Source organism: Lynx rufus, unplaced genomic scaffold (assembly GCF_022079265.1).
Source record: "Lynx rufus isolate CCGP_SWC_20201006 ecotype Redwood Valley unplaced genomic scaffold, mLynRuf1.p SCAF_21, whole genome shotgun sequence".
Lineage (NCBI taxonomy): Eukaryota > Metazoa > Chordata > Mammalia > Carnivora > Felidae > Lynx > Lynx rufus.
Genome location: NW_025814836.1, coordinates 11,438,748 through 11,458,929, shown reverse-complemented (window position 1 = coordinate 11,458,929; position 20,182 = coordinate 11,438,748). Strand labels below are relative to the sequence as shown.

At 44.3% G+C, this 20,182-nt stretch overlaps 1 protein-coding gene across 3 annotated transcripts in view; it reads right to left on the bottom strand.

Moving 5' to 3' along the window:
* The window catches only part of IGF1R (insulin like growth factor 1 receptor), a 304,390-nt gene that overhangs the window by 75,022 nt on the left and 209,186 nt on the right, over window positions 1-20,182 (bottom strand). Inside the window, exon 1 of one of the 3 annotated variants that reach the window (XM_047086604.1) lies at window positions 12,940-14,145. The exons of the other annotated variants lie outside the window; for them this stretch is intronic. Within the exon in view, the coding sequence (XP_046942560.1) occupies window positions 12,940-13,018 (79 nt within the window). The 5' untranslated portion in view covers window positions 13,019-14,145. Of the gene's footprint in view, window positions 1-12,939; window positions 14,146-20,182 lie in introns of those variants that run through there. 3 annotated transcript variants of the gene reach the window in all.

Here is a 20,182-nt window from a genome sequence, read left to right as displayed (position 1 = left end):
GACAAAGCATCCTTGTATTAACATACGAACTTTCTGAGATACGGAGGTTTGTAAGGGGGGGAAGAAGTTACATACTTCTTCTCCTTACTACTCCCTCCCTGTTAACTGTCTTCTTGCACCTTCCACTCCATCTAAAGGGTCCACTCTGGGGCATGCAACAGCAGGCAGCCTTGTGCAAGAAGCTTCTAGGGCCATTAGATCTGTCTCCAGTTCAGAAGCGACAAGTACTGTGGTCACGTTCACCCCTTTCATCCAAGCACAGAGCCTTAGAGCTGAAAGGAAGTTTAGAGGTCATTCATCCCATGCCTGTCTCAGACACTTCTCTGCAAATGTCTAGGGGGTTCTTCACCTTAGAGAAAGTGCTACTCCAACGGCCAGACAGCACCAACCTTGATTAAGTTCTTCTTTACACCCAATGAGCGTGCATTTTCCTCCTTCTTGGCACTCTCCCCAGACCCCATTGGGTGTCTGATACTCAGGGTAAGCACAGGCTTTCTTCTTTACAGGTCAGACTTTCAAATACTCAGGCTCCAAATTCCAACACGGTGATCCTGGCCTCCCTCTGAATGCTTTACTCAGTCACAGCTCACGTAACATACATGAGTACCACTGCTTCTCAACACCTGCCCCCAAACCTACTCTTAACACGGCGGTAGTAGATGGGACAGTGTGGAATGCCAGGAGACTAGAAGACCAATGGTGGTCTTCTGTGACCAAGGCAGTATGCTTGGGGTGATCACTGCAACTCCGAAATAACTATCATTATTGTGCTGAGATAGCTCATTCTGAGCTACTATTTGCCTAAAACTCCTGTCTTCTTTTTCAGATCAAAAATACCTGTTTGAGTCTTTCTTATATGGATGCAATTTTGGTCTAAATACAGGACTCTCTGTTAACATAAAGTTGACCTTCACTGAGCATTTTCACAGGCCTGACAATACACACCTAGTACCTTGTATACATTAATTTAATCTTCCTAATAATCACATGGGGTCAGTATCATTATCCTCATGGGGTAGATGACCAAATGGAGGCACAGAGATTTAATCACCGTCCAGGGCTATTCATGTACAATTTAATAATTGTTAGGCTGTAAAGCTGGGCTTCAAACCTAGATCTGTCAGACTGTTGGTGGTAGCCTCTTCACCCACTCTGTTCCACGGCGGGACTATGTTTCAGCCAGTCTGTGTCATCTAAAAGGAAAGGGCTAGGATATGGTTCTTGTGCCACTTTTCTTTTTTTTTTTTTTTTTTTAATTTTTTTTTTCAACGTTTATTTATTTTTGGGACAGAGAGAGACAGAGCATGAACGGGGGAGGGGCAGAGAGAGAGGGAGACACAGAATCGGAAACAGGCTCCAGGCTCCGAGCCATCAGCCTAGAGCCCGACGCGGGGCTCGAACTCACGGACCGCGAGATCGTGACCTGGCTGAAGTCGGACGCTTAACCGACTGCGCCACCCAGGCGCCCCAACCACTTTTCTTTTTAAGCATGCATCCATCATGAAAAAAAAATCCCAAGTCCCAGCACCTTTTTCTCCTCCCTGAGGTACACCACGTCATCAGAAGAAAGGACAACACCCACGAAACATGACACTCTGGAAAAGGGACAAGCATCCAGGTGATATTACGGAGATAACACGTCCCCACGAAGCCTTCTTTGTTTATTGAATTATAGCAAATAGAACCCTCAAGGACATTTTTTCCAGCACAAATTTGCAAGGCTGAGCCCCGTCAGATGTACCATTAAATATCACTGCTAAGTTGCAATACTGAAGTAACAGCTCCCATCATGGAGGGCACTGAGTTAGCACACATTCCGTGGGGCAAATGCAACTATATATAAATGACTGTGCTGTCAGGAAGCCCGACCAGTAAGACCCAGGGAGACTCAGTGACCCGCAGAACCCACGTCACCCAAATAAGTGTAACTCATGAAATTAGATAACCAGACTTCATTTCCTTCATCAGTTAATATGTCTCAGCAAGACTGAAAATGTGCTCACGGAGGAGGAAGGGGAAAAAAAAAAGTTCCGTGCCTTCCTCTAGGTCAGCTCATAAACACATATAATCAAGGCTTAAAGAAGTAAGAAATAGAAAATAGTTGAGCTCCAAGATTAGACCTCACTGTTCAGTACACAAGGTAAGCCAGGAGGTATGGGAGAACATTTCATACTGGCTACTGAAAGCATCTGTGAACATTTCATTTTTTTTTTTATTAAAAAAAATTTTTTTTAATGTTTATTTATTTTTGAGGGAGAGAGAGACAGAGTGTGAGCAGGGGAGGGGCAGAGAGAGAGGGAGACACAGAATCAGAAGCAGGCTCCAGGCTCTGAGCTGTCAGCACAGAGCCCGACGCGGGGCTCGAACTCACAAGCTGTGAGATCATGACCTGAGCTGAAGTCGGACGTTCCACCGACTGAGCCACCCAGGCGCCCCGTGAACATTTCATTAATGAGCAAAAGAAATAATCATCTCCAGACAGTGCCTACTGGATTGCTTAAGTCTCCAAGGTCTGGTAAGTTGTGTTGGGAGGAGCACTGAGAAAACAGAGAAAACAGAAGCCGAAGGAAACAAGCAGCGCAGAATCCAGAAGGAGGAAAGTTCTGGGTAGCACCATTATTAAGTCAAAATTTCCAGAGCTAACTAGTAAGAAGAGTAAAGAAAGCGCATCCATTAGAGCAAAGATACAATGTAAGATTACAATGGATATACCATGAAAAGCACAAGGCAGATCAGGAATCCTGTTCTGGCTGAGCTGGCTTGGGTTACTGTGGGTTATGTGATTGTTTCCCTTCCTTCACACCTTTTTTTTTATAACCACTTTATTGAGATATAATTCACACACAATTCACCCCTTTAAAGTGTACAAATTGATGACTTTTAGTATCTCCACTCAATTGTGTAGACATCACCCCACAGAGAAACTGTGTACCCATCATCTACCTCTCCTACCTCCCCCCCCCCACCCCCCAAATCCCCTCTCCAGCCCTGGGCAATTGCTAATCTACTCTCTGTCTCCACAAATTTGCCTGTTCTGGACATGGAACCAGACACTGTGTGATCCTTTGTGGACAGCTTCTCTCACTTAGCATAACGTTCTCAAGGTTCCTCCACATTTTGGCCTGTGACAGTGTTTCATTCCCTTTATTTTCTATGAAATTTTGCTTGCGTGATCCACAGGTGGCAAAATTAGCCTTGTAAGTTAGCCTTTAGTCCTCACATGTAGTGATGAAATCACAGGTCCATCGAGAGGTTGGTAGAGAGGCCGATCTGAACCCCAGAACCTATTCACAGTTTAGATTTGTTCTAAAGGAAGAAAGATGATACTTGTCAACTTGACTAAATTGTGTCATTCTCTGATATTAAGAAAAAAGAGGAATCACTATCTAATCTGTGGGGGAGAGGTCACCGGATCTGTGACGCTCTTACCTGCTCTGCCTGACGGAGGATAAAATATACCAATGGGCTTAATCTCTATAGAAATGCCTGGCAAATGGAGACGCTGCATCACAGAAAATTTTCCTTAGGTGGGGGTGAGGGAAAAGGAAAGGAATAAAGTCAGATATTAAGGGGGGGAGGGGAGATTTGCCTTCCCACTCTCTTTACTTTTATAAAACAGTATTCTTTAAAAAAGAAATCAAATCATCCTAATGTACTTGAAAATCATCCCCAAATTCTTTCTTCCAAACTCATATTCAAAGCCTACATGCAAACTTGGGAACCACAGACAAGACTCAGTGGGGAAAAAAGATCAAGGAAATGGGGGAACATGTCGGGGGTCCAGGCAGGACCGCGGCGAGGGTGGCCTGTGTCTGCTTCTTCATGCGGGAACACGGAGCTTCTCCCTCAGACACAACTCACGCCCCCCACCTCCTCCATCTTTTTTTTGAGTCTTTCACTGCCAAATGGGTGACTCTTTTGAAACCCTTCCCCAGTGCTGCGACCGCCAGGCACGAGCACATAGAGGCACCAATCACTTACTACTGCCTGTCACAGATGCTTAAATGGACAGGGTGGAAAAAATATCCTTTTCACACACTTAAAAATTACTCCAAGTTATTTTAAATGTGGAACTGTTTGTATATTCCTTATAAGTTTATAAAACTCACACTGTCCCTCCATGACTAACTAAAGTGGAATTGAGAGAGTATTCTATATTTATAACTTGTCTGGTTGTTCGTGCTTACAGCCCTATTTCCACACTCTTTTACTGTACACAGAGTTATGTGAGGTATTGTGGGCTCCTAAACTTTGCTGATTTCCTAACAAGGCAGGCCTGTGTCCCGCAGGGACAAATTGGGGGCTGTTTTGTCCAAGTGGAGGCCAAGCTCCGAGGGAGAGGCCTCCAGCTTTGTGGTTTTGGCTACAGCTCTTAAAACCGGTGTTAGGGCCCATTTCTGGGCAACTGCCTGCCTTACTGGTGTTGACCAAAGTATCAATGCTACTGATACATTGTTTATTACACATACCTGTTAGAAGCTCGGTGCTGTACAGCTTGGCTTCACATACCACTTCCTCCGATTTATTTTGGTGGAAATTGTAAGTCCAAAAGGTGCAGTACTGGAATCAGCCAGGCCAAAGCCCCCCGTTCCACATACATAAACACTTATGTAAACGTAATTTAAATGCATTAACTGAATGTAGCCACTTGTGGGGAAACTACTATTTAGAGACCAGCCCACACTGTTTGGGATACAACTTGGTCAACCAGAGCACCGTTTACCAGGAGACAGTGTTAAATGCATGAAGTACCTATGGAGGTAGATTTGTGTCGTATGTCTGGGATTTACATTTGTACGTGCACACCTGTCCACACATATGCATCGTGGTACGGCCTCTTCGCAGGCGGTCAACAAATAAAGCTGCCTCCTTGGAGAGGCTACCCACCTAGTCTGTGCCCTCACAGTTTTGCAAAGCCCTTTCAGGATCTTCTTTGCAAAAATGCTTCTAGACACCATAGTAGATTCTTTGACACAGCCTCAAAAGCGGTACCTACCTCTTTGTAAAAGGAAGGGGAAAATGGTCCCTAAACCCATTTTTCTTTCTTTCCTAATGTCAGAAGGGGAAATACGTATCTCATCTCAGTGCTGTGGCTGCCAGTGAGGCTGGGGGTTTTGCCTCCCTCCCCCTGATTTCTTGGCCACTTACCGTACGTCTCAACTGTCTTTCAATGATTTGGACCATTTTCTTCTTTGGAAGATTGACTTTTTACTAATTATTTAAATTTGAGCCCTTAAAGATGTATATGCTTTTCTTTTTTTATTTTATTTTTTAACGTTTATTTATTATTGAGAGACAGAGAAAGAGAGCATGAGCATGGGAGGGGCAGAGAGAGGGGGAAACACAGAATCTGAAGCAGGCTCCAGGCTCTGAGCTGTCAGCACAGAACCCGATGCAGGGCTCGAACTCACAGACTGCAAGATCATGACCTGAGCTGAAGTTGGACACTTAACCAACTGAACCACCCAAGTGCCCCTGTATATGCTTTTTAAATACACTACTGTGCCTTGAAAAAAAAAAAAAAATGTAGGTGGCTTGAGAGAAAAATGCTTCCCCCTTCTGTAATTACATCTACTTGAGAAGCGTGGGTCATAACAGTAGACTTTAAGTCATTTTTTTTTTTACCTCTCCAGAGTCTTTGCTCCTTTCTCCTTTGATTGCGTTCCTTCCTGGTGGCACACTTTCAGACTTGTAAACATATATTTTAGAGTATATGTTATGCTACAACACCACATTATTCTTTTCCATTATCTAATCTGATTGCTGACCCCACTTCCTGAAGTTAAAGTATTTTTACTACTGTGGAAAAACCACAAAAAGATTCACTGGACTTCCCAAGTACAGTAACCTGTGTTATCAGTAAAGGAGGGGAACAGGGTGTCCCAGATGATCCTACATGCTGGTTCACAGAATTACCACATAAACCTTAGGAGAACCAGTTTTGGATAACTGGACCACAGAACACCTACGCCCACAAAAATTCATGGAACTTATATTTCATCTAGTTGATGATTCAAAAGTGCCTTAGAAAAACATACAAATGTAGAAATGTTGTAATGTCCTTGCAAAGATTATTACCCCCCCAAAAAAAGAAGCCCAAAATAAAAACACAAACACCTGAACCAAAAATACCTTGTCATTCCCACAGAATTCTGTTGGTTTATACTTTATTTTGTTTGGTTTTTTATTTTTGTGGATGGTGGAGGGGCGGGGGCAGTAGTTTTGCTAAAAACTTTATCGCCCTTGCCAGAAAGCATTAAAAGTGCTAAAATCCTATCTTGGTAAACATAAATCCAGTCCCATTGGACAGCATCATTTTGTCAATTTCATATGGGGAAAAATCTTGTCTCTATACTTTGGAAAGGCTGACTGATGGATTCCAAAGTTTAAGTCCATCCTTTGTACAACTTTAAAAATAATATTTTAGGGGCGCCTGAGTGGCTCATTTGGTTAAGCGTTTGACTTTGGCTCAGGTCATGGTCTCACGGTTTAGGAGTTCCAGCCCCGGCGTGGGGTTCTGTGCTGACAGTTCAGAGCCTGGAGCCTGCTTGGGATTCTGTGTCTCCCTCTCTCTCTGCCCCTCCCCTGCTCACATTCTCTCTCTCTCTCTAAAATAAATAAACATTAACAAAAAAAGTTATAGGGGTGCCTGGGTGGCTCAGTCAGTTGAGCGTCCGACTTTGGCTCAGGTCATGATCTCACGGTTTGTGAGTTCAAGCCCCGCGTCAGGCTTTGTGCTGACAGCTCAGAGCCTGGAGGCTGCTTCGGATTCTGTGTCTCCCCCTCTCTCTCTGCCCCTCCCCCACTCACATTCTGTCTCTGTCTCTCAAAAAAATAAACATTAAAAAAATAAAAAATAAATGAAAATAATATTTTAATCTTAATAGCTGAATTTCTTGGTTTTTGTTTTTTGTAAGTGATCGGTAAAATTGGGTTCACCTGAAGTGCCAACACAGGCAACCTGTGTAAAATGCCGGTTGAAAGAGTGTGTTTGAGTTGTAAATGCCCAACGGAGATGGGCTCACAGGTGCCCTCTGCTTTTTTTTCCAGTTAATTAGGAATCTTCCGAGAGTAGGTTGTCATTTGATCTCTGAACCATTAAATATCTAGTACACTTCAGGAGCGCCTGGGTGGCTCAGTTGGTTAAGCGGCCGACTTAGGCTCAGGTCACAATCTTGAGGTTCATGAGTTCGAGCCCTGCATCGGGCTCTATACTGACAGCTCACAGCCTGGAGACTGCTTCAGATTCTGCGTCTCCCTCTCTCTGCCCTTCCTCTACTCATGCTCTGTCTCTCTCTCAAAAATAAATGAACATTAAAAAAAATTTTTTTTAAATATCTAGTACACTTCTGATTTTGGATATTTGGCTTTTCCCCAGAGTATTATCCAAAGTGAATTGGATCGCTGCAGGCCCAACATCCCCTTAGGTCTCTAAGGAAGCTGGAAGGGGATGCAAAATATGGCAAAGCCTACCGTCAGCTCTGAAAAGCAAGGTGGAAGGTTCAGGGACTTTCCCCTTCAGACACTGCTACTCGCAGGCAAGGGATGACCGCCTGGGCCAGGATCAAAGGGGTGATGTGCTGTAAGCCCAGCGTGCACTGGCAGAGAGGTGGGTCCCTCTCCCCTTCCTGTTTGAGTAACTTTTCTCCCACCCCACCTCCTCATTTTTTCACTGCCTCCCAAACACTCTCTGTTATATACTACAGTCTGATTTTCAGGCTTCAAAGGAATTTTCTTTGAAAGATGGAAGAACTTAACACTTTAGGGCTCATTTTATTTTTAAAAGAAACAAGCAGGGTAGCCCTACCGTGCAAAACACCAATGAGGCTGCAAACTTGGAAACCGGTCCAAGAATCATTCTTTCATTCCATCCTTGGCCTGAAGACTGAAGCAAGTTGCACAAAAAGTTCATAAACACAAAGGGGTCCAATTGCATTCAAGCTCCCCCAGTGAGGATGAGCATACCCGTGAAGCCACATGTTCGCCATACCACGAGAGTATATAAGGTTTACTTGCTTGAGAAAATAGACAGCAACTTTTAGAACACCTGACTGTGCTTCACAAGTCAACTTTTAACCCTTTCCTAAACACTGTAAAGCCCCAAACTGGCTAAGTGGGTTAAAAAAGGGAGGGGGGGGGGAAGGAAAGGAAAGGAGTGATCTCAAGCATGAAGCCCTTCAACAAAATCTATCTAAAATCCTGGACTTGAATACACCAAAGATAAGGATCTGAAGTGGTTAAGAGAGTGATCTTTTCTTTTTCCTTCAAAGGAATAAGCTCTGTAGCAACTTCCTAGGATCTGATGTCAACACAACTGTTGTCTCTGGAGCTGGGAGTTCTTGGGGCATCCTCAAGCCCCGGGCAGAGGCCAGGGTGCGCTCCTGGCGCAATGCAGACTGGCGCACAGCATCCCTCAGGACCTGTTTGCGTTTTACTCACAGAGAGAACAAGTACTGGCAAGGGACAAAAAAAAAAAACCATGTTTTGCAAACAATCAGAGTGACCTGAAACCCAGGGTGAAGACTGAAGTCAGCCTGAGCCAGGCTCTGTGCAACGCTGGCTAAGTGGAGTGCTCTGGAGAGGGAACAGGCTTCTAGCTTTCCCATTCACCCAGGAGGACCTCTCACCTAAGGCCACCCCCCACCCCCGTCGGGGCTGCTTTCCTTTGTTTGGCCTCGTAGGCGAGCTGGGAGCATCTCTGAAATGAGATGAATGCCCAAAGGAAAGAGCCCTCGTTTTTTTTTTTTTTTCTGGAGCTGAAAGCAACCCAGGAACTGTGCATCCAGTCGAATGCTTTCATCTTCATTTGGCACCCGAAGAAAGCGAGACCCAGACAGCTTGAGACTACAACAATCACGAGGTACTGGACAGCTGGGCCCAGTACCGGGGTCTCCAGAACTCCTGGCCCAGGGCTCCTGTCACACCTGATGTGATCTTCCCAGCCCCCTACTTTCCTGCAAAGAGAGGGATCTCTCAGACCTTTAAAACCACACGACCCCTTTTGGGATAATCCACGCACAAATCTCCTTTGACACGGTTGGAAAAAATTTTTTTTCTTTTTAGGTTTTTTAAGGGTTTTTTTTTTTTTAAAGTGATCTCTACGCTCAACGTGGGGCTCAAACTCACAACCGTGAGCAAGAGTCCCGTGCTTCACCAACAGCGCCAGCCAGGCGCCCTGCTGTTGGAAGTTTTGAAATAGATTATCTTCCCCCATTTTCCATTTCTGAACCTGCCTACTCAAGGTATTTTCCTCCCAAATGCACCAGCCCCCATTCCACAAACTGAGGTCTCCTAAGTAAAGCCTATTAAATGTATTTCCACCTCAATTGCACCACACCTCCATCTACATAACTAAAGCCTGAACTCCCCCACCCCATCCCCCAAGTCTACTTTTTCCTGTCTGGCAGGTGGGCAGACCTTATCTTCCTAAATTGACATTCCCAGCCCACCCAGCGCTCTGCAGGAGCACAGTAGATACACTTGGAACCTGTTGCTTCCAACCTCCTCTGCCCTCTCTAAAATGCCTGCCATAATTCCTCCTCCCCAACCCCCATCCTTTGAAATTTCTAAACCCTGGTAGAGGAAGCGCCTCAGGCTCTTAATAAGCTCAGTCATGCTCAAAATATCCGCTTCACCCACGAGGTATATAGTAGCCGGCAATTCTGGCCCAAGCACCCCTTTAGGGAAAAGATGATCTTTCTTCAAGACTCCGTATTCAGAATTCCTAAAAAAGACCACTCTTGCTTATTTTCGTCCCTGTACCTGTGAACTTGCAACAGTCCAGGACACCGTCTGCAATACCCATCATTCACCTATACACCGTAACAATAGGGGATTAAGAAATCACCCTTCATGCGGCTGTGACCACAGAGAGTACATATTGCAACTTTCCTCCCCTGGAACTTGCAAAACTTACAGGAAATCTTCCACACCTACATAGTAAATCCACTGCCAGAAAAATGAAGTGTAAACACTTTATATTAAATTAGCCAGGTGTTTAAAAAAATAACATTATCCCAATCCAATATTTTCGAATCCTGGCTCACTTTCAAGTCTTACGGTGCATACAGGGGCAGAGGTGTGCCAGGCACGCGCCCTTGTCCCCCCTTTGTAAGGGGCATGTTTTGCTTTTTTGATACAAACAATCTGCAAATTAGTACACATGTAAAATAACCCCGGGAGGAAAGCAGACAGTGATCCTATTTTCTTTATCTGGGATTTCCCTTCAAATCTTTACACTGGACAACGATGGACATCAAAGATATAAATCTATTTATCTAAAGATAAATCTTTAATTGGGTCCTAGACTAGACATATTTTTGAAAGAAGCATCCACGAAAATGAAGAAACAGCAAACAGGAAAAAGTGGGAAACGCTAATGTGTCTCAGTTTATAGATGAATGCGTCAATACATGTTTGTGAGACAGTCTATGCAAAAAATCAACCAGCCCTCAAATACTGTCACTTACCTCAGTCTCTCCCTATTGCCCTCTGGGTGCACATCCCATGATGTGGCCTCATGTCCCTTGCTTGCCTTCGGGGAGGAGGGACACTATGGCAAGGGGTAACATTCCTCTGCACATACATAGTGTCAAAAATATATGAAAAAACAAACAAAACTACCAGCCTAGAAGCTATGTTGGCAAAATTTAAAGCAACAATTTAGAAACAGCCTACACCCATTTATATGCCAGCTTGGCCGCATTTTTAAGGGCCCAAGTCATGTCTGTCTGTCTGTCTGTCTACTTAAAAAAAAAATCGTTTTAGAGAGAGTCAAGTGTTTAAAATTTTGAGATGCTTAAGTTCATCTTCTGTTTTGGAGACACAGCATGAGAGAGGAGGCAATGTTCGCCTTAGAGGAAAATGTGGACTGTGGGGTTGGAAAGAAGTGAGTTTATATCCCATTTGCCATTTATTGGCTGTTGTGTGAAAAGGGACTCAGTTATGTGTGTAAGACAGATACTACCACCTTGTGCTAATCAGTGCAAGATTAAATGTGATAAACCATGGAACTGTAGTATTTTTCCTGGGATGTCATAAGTCCTCTGTGAATAGGGTTTCCATAGGTCCTAGCATTCTCTAGTCCTGCCTCTGCCACCTATCTGCCACTTAGCTGACATGTGCATGGGAGAGTCTCACTCTGTGACCCACTGGCCTCTATCTAATCCCCTGGCCTTATGGGCCTTATGGGCCACCACCTGCCGGGAAGGGCAAAGGAAGACACTAAGAACCATGTTTCCGATTGGTTTCATGTATCAGCATACACACAAGACTTCGCTTCTGGGGGAGAGTTGTGTGGCCAAGAAAGAAAAAGAATAGAGAGATGCCAGGGTAGCTCAGTCGGTTGAGCGTCCAACTCTCGATTTCGGCTCAGGTCATGATCTCAGGGTCAAGGGATCAAGTCCTGAGTCAGGCTCTGAGCTGAGCCTGGAGCTTGCTTAAGATCCTCTCTCTCTCTCTCTCTCACTCTGCCTCCCTCCCCCTCCCCTTACTTGCTATCTCTCTTAAAAACAAAAACTAAGACAGGATTCAGAAATATTTCAGATTTTATCTCTGCTTGAACAAATAAAAATATTACAAATTTCAGATTGGCTTGGCATTCTAATTCCAGTTTTTTACTGCTGTTCTTAAATCCCTTTGCTCTGAAATAATCCTCATTTAATGCAAGGTGGGCAGTAGCTTACCTAACACATCATCATCTGAAGGTTCGTTGTAGTTTTGGTTACTATTTTGAAGAGTCCTCAAGCTGCAGGCTGGGGAATGGGGAGGTTTGGGGAGGGCCAGGGGCAAATTACTTTCTAGAGCCTGCCAAGAAAGCTTCCACAGCATGGAAGTTAAACCTTCAACTTCCATCAGGCAGTAAGCTCTTTTTAGATGAGAAAGAGAATTTTTTCTATGTTTCAAAAAACTTCACAGAGGTCTTCAAAAAAAAAAACCCAAAAAACAAAGAACCAACCTCCTAATACAATTTTCTCCTAAATTACTTTATTCACCTTTTACATGGGTTGGATGAAGATTCTCTATAGCAAAGGTATATACAAGCTCCTTTCTGGAGGGCAATGAGACAATTCCCTGCAAACAGTGAAGAGGTGAAGAAGCATCCTCCTTGTTAATTACCGGGTAAGGTGGAGGTAAGTGATAATAACACAGTGTCGCCAAAGGTTGGGTAGGTATCACCAACTGTCATCAGTGCTCAAATAAACCGACAGAGCTACAACTATTCCAAAGGGCTCAACAAACCAGTTTCCGCTCTCAGGTTCATAGGCTGCACAAATGTAGGGGCTCTACAGGAACCACTCAGAGGCTCGCTTGGGGGCTAAGTAAAAATAATTGCCATTATAATTTTCCAGGTCAAAGGAATTTCTTCCAGGATCCACCAGCTAGACCTCTGCGTTGCAACCAAGAACATGTGCAAGCTGTTTGAAAAAAAACATTGGCTTTGTGCACAGGCACCCCGGGCTGGCTTCTCCGCGTGGAGGGAGGGGAAGGACAGCCAGCTGGCTAGAGCAGCAGTCAGACTGTCCAGTTCTCACGCCACCTGCACCTCCCTATCTAGAACCTACTGCTCTTGCTTCACAGAAATGATCCCTGGTGCCAGTGCCACAGGGACATTCCTTCATCCTAATCCCACCGGCTCCAGGCCACTGGGATGGGAAGGAGGCTTCCAGGAGCAAGCCGACCACCTGCTCCTCAGACCTCCCTGCTCTGGGCCCGTATCAAGGAAGATAATGCACTTGCTCATCCAGCCAGGAAGGGTGTTAGTGAATTCCTGGTGCAGGCACAGTCTGGAGTTCTGAGAAGCGGCTATGAGTTTGTGCTCCAGGTTACTGAAAAGCTGCATACGGACCGTGCTGTATTTCAGGGCACGGTGAAGATTTTACTGAATCGCAGCAAGGATACACAAATACCCATACACATAGTAAAACTAAAACCTCTTACCCGCCTGGCCCCTGCTCCAACCACCCTGGCTCCTTTTTCTTTCTTGAAGAAGGCAGACCCTGTCATGACTCTGACCCATGATGCATGCTGTTCCTTCTGCTTGGCTTACGCTTCTTCCCACTCCCAACCTGCCTCTGCAGCATTTAGTGCTGGGTGATTGTCTTCACCCCCAAAGACTTCTTCTCCCCATCACCATCTCTGGGTAAGAGCCCTTCCTGCTGCCCTATCGTTTTAAGACACAGCATCCGCTTCATGTCTCTCAAAGCACTGACCACATTCACAATCAAAAACTTATTTTTAATGGTTATTATTATTATTATTATTATTATTATTTTTGCTGGAGGGAAGAAGGAGGAAGAGTTATTGTTTCATGGGTGCAAAGTTTCAGTTGTGCAAGACAACAGTTCTGGAGATGCCTGGTGGTGATGGTTGCACAACATTGGGAACGTACTTACTTAGTGCCGCTGAAGCATATATTTAAACATGGTTACGATGATAAATTTTGTATGCGCAGTACTACAATTAAAAAAAAAAACACTTAACTATGTTTAATGCTCCTTTCTCCACTGGTGCACAGTGCACTGGGATAGGAATCCTATGTTTTTTCATCACTGTGTTCCCAGGGCCATGTCCAGAGCCTGGTCCATGGTGGCGCAGTGTATATTGTGCAGTGTATATTGGTTCCATGAGACATGATATACATACGTGGAGTCAGGTGGTACTTTAACCCTGGACTACTACTTAGGCAAACTTTCCGAAAGCAAAGCCCTTGAAATTTACAGAAGATGTATATGGGGACTTTGTATGTATACCTACATATGCAGATTTTACTGTATTTCCTCTTTGCCTTGAGGAAATTCTTTGTGCCTAGAATCCCAGAGGAACCAGATTCCAAGAAGACCGATAGTCCTTCTAGTATGGTGTGCTTTTCTTGCTGATGTGGCTATTCAGGTCCCGTGTCATCTGGGTTTTTTGTTTTGTTTTGTTTTTTTGGCTTTTAATTAGAATCTGCCTCAAATTCTCTTTGGCATTAGACAAAGCATGAATTGAAAGCAAATACGTAACAGAAGGGAGTTTCCTGTAGGATAAGTAAGTGCGTTTTATGTTCTGATGGTAAATTGTTATCAAATAAATAACAATGATGACAAAAGTAATATGAAAAACTACTCTCCTTGACTCTCCTAAAAAGGAGGAAAAATGAGAAAAATCAGAGAAGCCACTTTTGGGAGATGAGGAATAAAATGAAAGATAGTCCTCTGGCCTCATGGCTTGGCTGGTTTTCCCCGAGAATAACCAAAGAATCATCTGATCCAACACCAAACCCCAGCCTTCTTTTAGGTCATATCTGCTTTTAGGCAAACTAAAACTTAAAAAAAATTTTTTTAATGTTTATTTATTTTTGAGAGAGAGAGAGACAGAGGTGAGCAGAAGAGGGGGAGAGAGAGAGAGAGAGAGAGAGAGAGAGAGAGACAGACATGGAATCTGAAGCAGGATCCAGGGTCTGAGCTATCAGCATAGAGCCCAACGCAGGGCTCGAACCCACAAACTGCAAGATCATGACCTGAGCCAAAGTTGGACACTTAATCAACTGAGACACCCAGACACCCCGGCAGACTACAACTTTTTTAATGGTAACAATTCTCTGTCTCTGTCTCTGTCTCTTGGCCCTAATAGAAGTAAAAGCTCAAAGTACTAGATGAGAAGAAAAAAAATGAGCATTTGTTATCCGTAATAGTAAGTCACCTACCATACGTGGGGGCACTCACTGCTACATGTGCTTGGCATGTGCTGACTTAACATCCACAGCTCTGAGAGGGAGGGCCTATTTTCCCGTCCTCTGAACCATAGTCTCAAGTACAGAGAGAGTGGTTTGCCCGGAGTCAAGGAGCTTCGGGAGGCAGAGGCAGAAATTCCAACTGAAGCGACAGGACTCGAGGGTCCGTGCTTCTAACCAGTAAGGTATCGTGCACGTGCACATGACACAGAGTTTTCTACTGTAGTTCTCATAACCTACTTTCATAAGTCATAGAAAGGTATCAGCGATATTTCATTGATGAGGAGACTGAGGACCACAAGAGGCTGTGACTTAACAGGGAGACAGATGATGATAAACAGAAGTACTGAATGCCAGGAGCTCAGCTCTCAGACTTGCGTGAGGCTCATTTCTGTGCCTTATAGTTCTGTCAGGGTCATTCAACACCATCCCAAAGGACCAAAAGGCAATGAATTTGACTACATAAAAAAGTGGAAACTTCACTCCTGTGTTTAACCTAGCACTGAAATATTTCTTAATTATTTCTACTTTAAATGGCATAATTCATACAAATTGGTAGAGCACAGAATTCGTACCACTCCAAACACGGTGTTTAACAACAATGGCTTAAAAAAAAATACAAACAGCCCCCCCCCTTTTTTTTTCATAAATTCTTCTGGATTAAATATTTGTTCATTTAAAACCTGAGTGCACCTGTCTGGAAGACACCCCAGGTGTTGTACATGTAGATAAGAATTCAAGGTAAAGATTCCAGAATACTTCCGGCTGAGTGGACCACGGGATGGAAGGGTGTGTACGAGGCAGGAGTGCCGGAGAAGGACCTCTCAGAACAGGCAAGGGAGCCCTGGCATTTCAGGGAAGGAGGGGGTGAAGGATAGGCTTCCCGCATATTTCAACAGAAGATTATAACTTGCCATCTTTATTAGTATATAACCAAAAAATTTGAAAAAATGACCTCAGCGAATTTCGGCCTTTAAGAAAGATTTTAATCAAACAAAATTAAATTTGTTTAAAACATCACAGGATGAGGTCTAGAAAGAGGCTTCTGTCGCTGTCGAAAGTTAATGCCTATGGATCGGCTATTGCTAAAGTTGCTTAAAATGGGCTAATTATTCTCCCACCCACCCCCCCCCCCCTTCTCTGTCCTGGCACAAGGAAATTTTAAGCCATCTACAATCCCTCCATTAAATTAAAAAATAAACAAACAAACCTCCATTGTAAGAGGCGCCATTGGTGTCTGCCTCCTTGTCTTCCCATCACAAAAGCAGAGGAGTGCTAAAGAACAGACTCGCTGGTCAGTATTTCATGAATTTAAAAAAGTGTAGCATTGCTGCCTGGCCAGACACAGCGAAAAACAAAAACCTCAGTCATTTGTTTAAACAAACTCACAAAAACAAAACCACTTCCTCAACGTACTCCGTGAATTCTAAAAAGGATCGTACGTTTAATATAATTTTTTTAAACTTTAACTTTCACAAATTAAAAGCAGGATGATAAGACCAGACAAATGGACATCGCCCCTCTACCCTGCTTATCTATTTCTGGTTTCATTCAGCTGCCAAAACCACCGACAGCACTTCCTCTCATCCCAACAGGAAAATTTCATGGCTCCTGAAGGTCTGAGTCAGAGCAGAAAGCTCATGAATATTCTGATTTTCTGGAGCTGATGCAAGGAAATCACTATAATTGATGACCAGACACAGAGTTACCTACCAAATGTCTGGTCCCTAGAACTACTCCTCTGAAATAATTTATCAAAAGTTGGATTTCCATTTTCAAAGTTATTAACAATAACAAGAGTCTGTTTCTGATTTTTAACATGAGGTTTTATCATTCGAGCCCTTCTTCTTTTCAATAAAATCTCTCTATACACTGGGATCTCCATTAATAAACTCCTTTCGGTTTGCCGCATTTTAATGAAGGTGAACAGAAAGTAAACCGAAAAGAACCTTAACTTCCCACACGAAATGGGCAGAAATGAGTGTGCCGAAGATTTACACGAGGCTCCGTACGCAACGGGTGCCAGGAAATTAACAGGGCACGTGCGTCCGTGTGGTGGCGGCGGGGGACGGTGGCACCAACACCTCCCCGCGGACCGCACGAGCTCCCCAGGCGGTTCTGCTGCGGTCCGGGATCGGACTGGAGCACGTAACTGGACGTTAGCTCGTAACAATGAGACCCCGGTTCAATTTGAGAACGCACGCCCTCCTTCCATATTAATTTTTCTCTTTTGCAAACCTACTTCCATCTTTTATTTTCCTTTTACGTTGTGCACTGCTCACAAGCACATGAGCAACGAACGTGGAGGGACCCATCCAAGTTATTTACTCCGCGAGCCTCCTCCCGCGGCAAAGCGGCAACAATGCCGCGGAAGTCGGAGGGTGGACCACCCTCTTCCCATAACTTTAGGACAGCCGGTTTTCCATCAAAATTCAATTATCGCTAAGGAGAAACCAGGGTTTGTAGTGAAACGGTTTAGAACGGTTTACTTCTTTGCCATAAAATGGATGATCGACCTTCGGGAAACCCAGACCGCCCCCGTCCCGAGGGAGGCAGCGTGGCTCTGGCACCGTGGGATCGACCCCTCGAGACGGAAACCACGTTCCCATAAAGAAACTTGAGCCACCAAAGGGATTAGATGACATGATCGGAAATACATGAGAAATACTTTCTGCATTTTCCGCTATCGGGCTTAAGGAATTAGAGGGGGGGGAGGGGGCGGGAAATCAGGACGCTTCTGTCTTCCCAAACCCGAATGCCACACCCGGCCGCTCCCTGTTCCATCCACTCTCGCACATGGTGTCCGGAGACCACGTGAGGCGGCGGCGGGCGTGGCCAGAGCGTGGTCACGTGGCCGGCCAGTCCTCCCGCGCGGGCACGCGCCTGCTGAGCCCCGCCTCCCGCCAGCCAGGGCAGAAGCGGGCGGCCACGAGGGGTCTGCGGCGCTGCGGTGGCGGCGGCGCTCCGGGATCCGGTCCGCCCGAGCACGTGCACTAACTTTAACGGATGCGCTGGAACTTTTTCCAGCGCTGGGCTTGCGGTCTAGAAATAACACTCAAGTAAATGTTCCCTGTCCCCCTCCGCTCAGCCGCCAACTTTAGGACATTCACCAAGACACTGCAAACACGAAAAGAACCTCAGTACTCGGTTGCATGAATTCTGTGCGGCCACACCTTTAAAAGCCGTACGTATTTTTCATCCAACCTAATTCAGAACCGTCAATTCTACCATCAAAATTCCTGCTTGGTCCGGCAAATGTGAGTCCCCTGACCGTACCTAATGAGCAGCTACCGACGGTTTGGGGTGTATGAGGTTCTTTTTTCTTTTCCTAATGGAACGGTTCTATTTCAAGCTCCTAAAATTTAATCCGCAAGGAGTTACAAACATCAGTGAGGGAAAAATGAGGGCCACAGGAATTTAATGTACCGAGTGTGATCTTGCCAGAGTGTGATGATAAAATTACAAACTGGGATGGACTGCAGGATATTTAAAAATGTAGCCATTCACAGTCCTTTCAATTAGATGCACAAGCTTTTGATAAAATATTGTAGTTGCATATAAATACTGTTTCATCCTTTTAAGGTAGAAGTAAAAATATTTTTAAAAATCACATTGGAAGGATCACAATCAAAGAATAGAATAGCCCAATTAAAAAAAAAAAAACCTCTAAGAGTAAAGAGTAATTTTAATCTTTTCAGGATAAAGAATTCAAAATAATGATTTCTTCACACGCATTGGATTTGGGGCTGCTGAAATTTAATTAAATGGAGGGAGGGGCTCCTCTAAATTGTTTGCCATGTGAGTAATAGTGTATATTCTAAAAGAAGGAAACCGTATCTTGAGCACTCCTTTCAATTATAGCCTAAAATGCTCAGAGATAACATTTCATAGTATTAATTAAAGTTCTTATGGTGGCGTAAGCCTTCCTAACCCATCCAAAACATTCAGGGCTGTGCTCCAGAGACAGTCTTGCAACTGTGTCCTCTCAGTCCTCAAAAGCAAGAGACACTTGCAGCCAGGACCAAGATACTAAGAGGACTTTTTTGGAGGGTGGCTGAGATCTCCTCCCCTCTACTTCACCTCCTCTGAAGGGAAATGATGGCAACGACATCTCAAATAACATTCCTATTTGAGACTTCTCAGGCTTCTGCATATTTTTCTGCTGCATGTCATTCATAATTGTCCTCCCAGAAAAAGTGGAGCTGCCACTGCTATTTAAAAAGTTTTATGTCCCTCATTTTAAAAATACATAGAGTCCTCAGAGTAGAATTCCAATTACTAAGTGTAGAAAACAGAAATAGAAAAATCCACCATTTGGCAAACACCACAGTAATGGGTGTTAAAACTGGGAAGTGAAAGAATAATGAGGAACGGTATGAAGAGGCTAGTCTCAAGTATATACCTCTGAAGGATGCTTCCTAATTACAAAGGTCAAGATTAACAACGGGTGCACTGGCAGAGACCATCTTAAACCAAGTGATCAAAATTAACATCATCAGAAATGAAACCTATGGGCATGATGTGTCTCCAGACAGGATGCACTGGGAAGGGCACAGTGGCACTTCTGTGGTCATCTTGCTAACACTGTATGTTCTTGCTGTCACCTGACTTTCATTACAAGCAAACACCCAGAGAAGGACATTCTGCAAAATAACTGGTCTGTGCTCTTCCAAAGTGTGGAGGTGGCAAGCTACCAAGGAAGACTGAAGAAAACAACCTGGGTTTGAGGAAACAGAACAGACACGACCACAAATGTGAGACGGGATCCTCTACTGGATAGAGGACCAGACAGGGGAAAACTGGTGGGATCTGAATCCAGTCTGGAGTTTCGTAGTACCGCGTCATGGTGATATGATGGTTTTGATAAGCCTCAATTGGTTATGTAAGGTGCTGACATTTGGGGAAGTTGGGTGAAGGGTGTTCAGAAACTTGTACTTTCTGTAACTATTTTTTTTTGTAAGTCTGAAATTATTTCAAATTTACACGTTCAAAAGTAAATGTTCCTAAAAAGTTCATCAAGGAAAAGAAAACAACTACAGCATAGTCAATCAACTGAATGGACAGAGAAACTCTTGAGCTATAAGGATACATGCCAATCAACCATTGGGAACTCCAAAATCTCGCTTTGAATGAGACTTAACTTCGTGTGCTTCCCACTTGGACCAGAGTTGCTAACACCCTGCTATCCCAGACAAAGGCCCCGAAAGTGTTTTGCAAATAAGATAAACCCCTAATTTGGAGATGAGGCAAATGCCTACTTTTTATAGATGATTCCGAGAGCAGTATTGTTGCTACCAGCTAAGGAGGCCGGTAGAGAACGCCGGGGCGTACATGTTGAGGACCGTAGCCTTTCTGACATATTGCCTAACAGTTCATTTATCTTTGGAGTATCCTCCAGTGGGGTGGGAGTACGAAGTAAGATGGTTGAGGAATGCAAAAAGCAGCAACAAAATGGACACCAGTAAACTG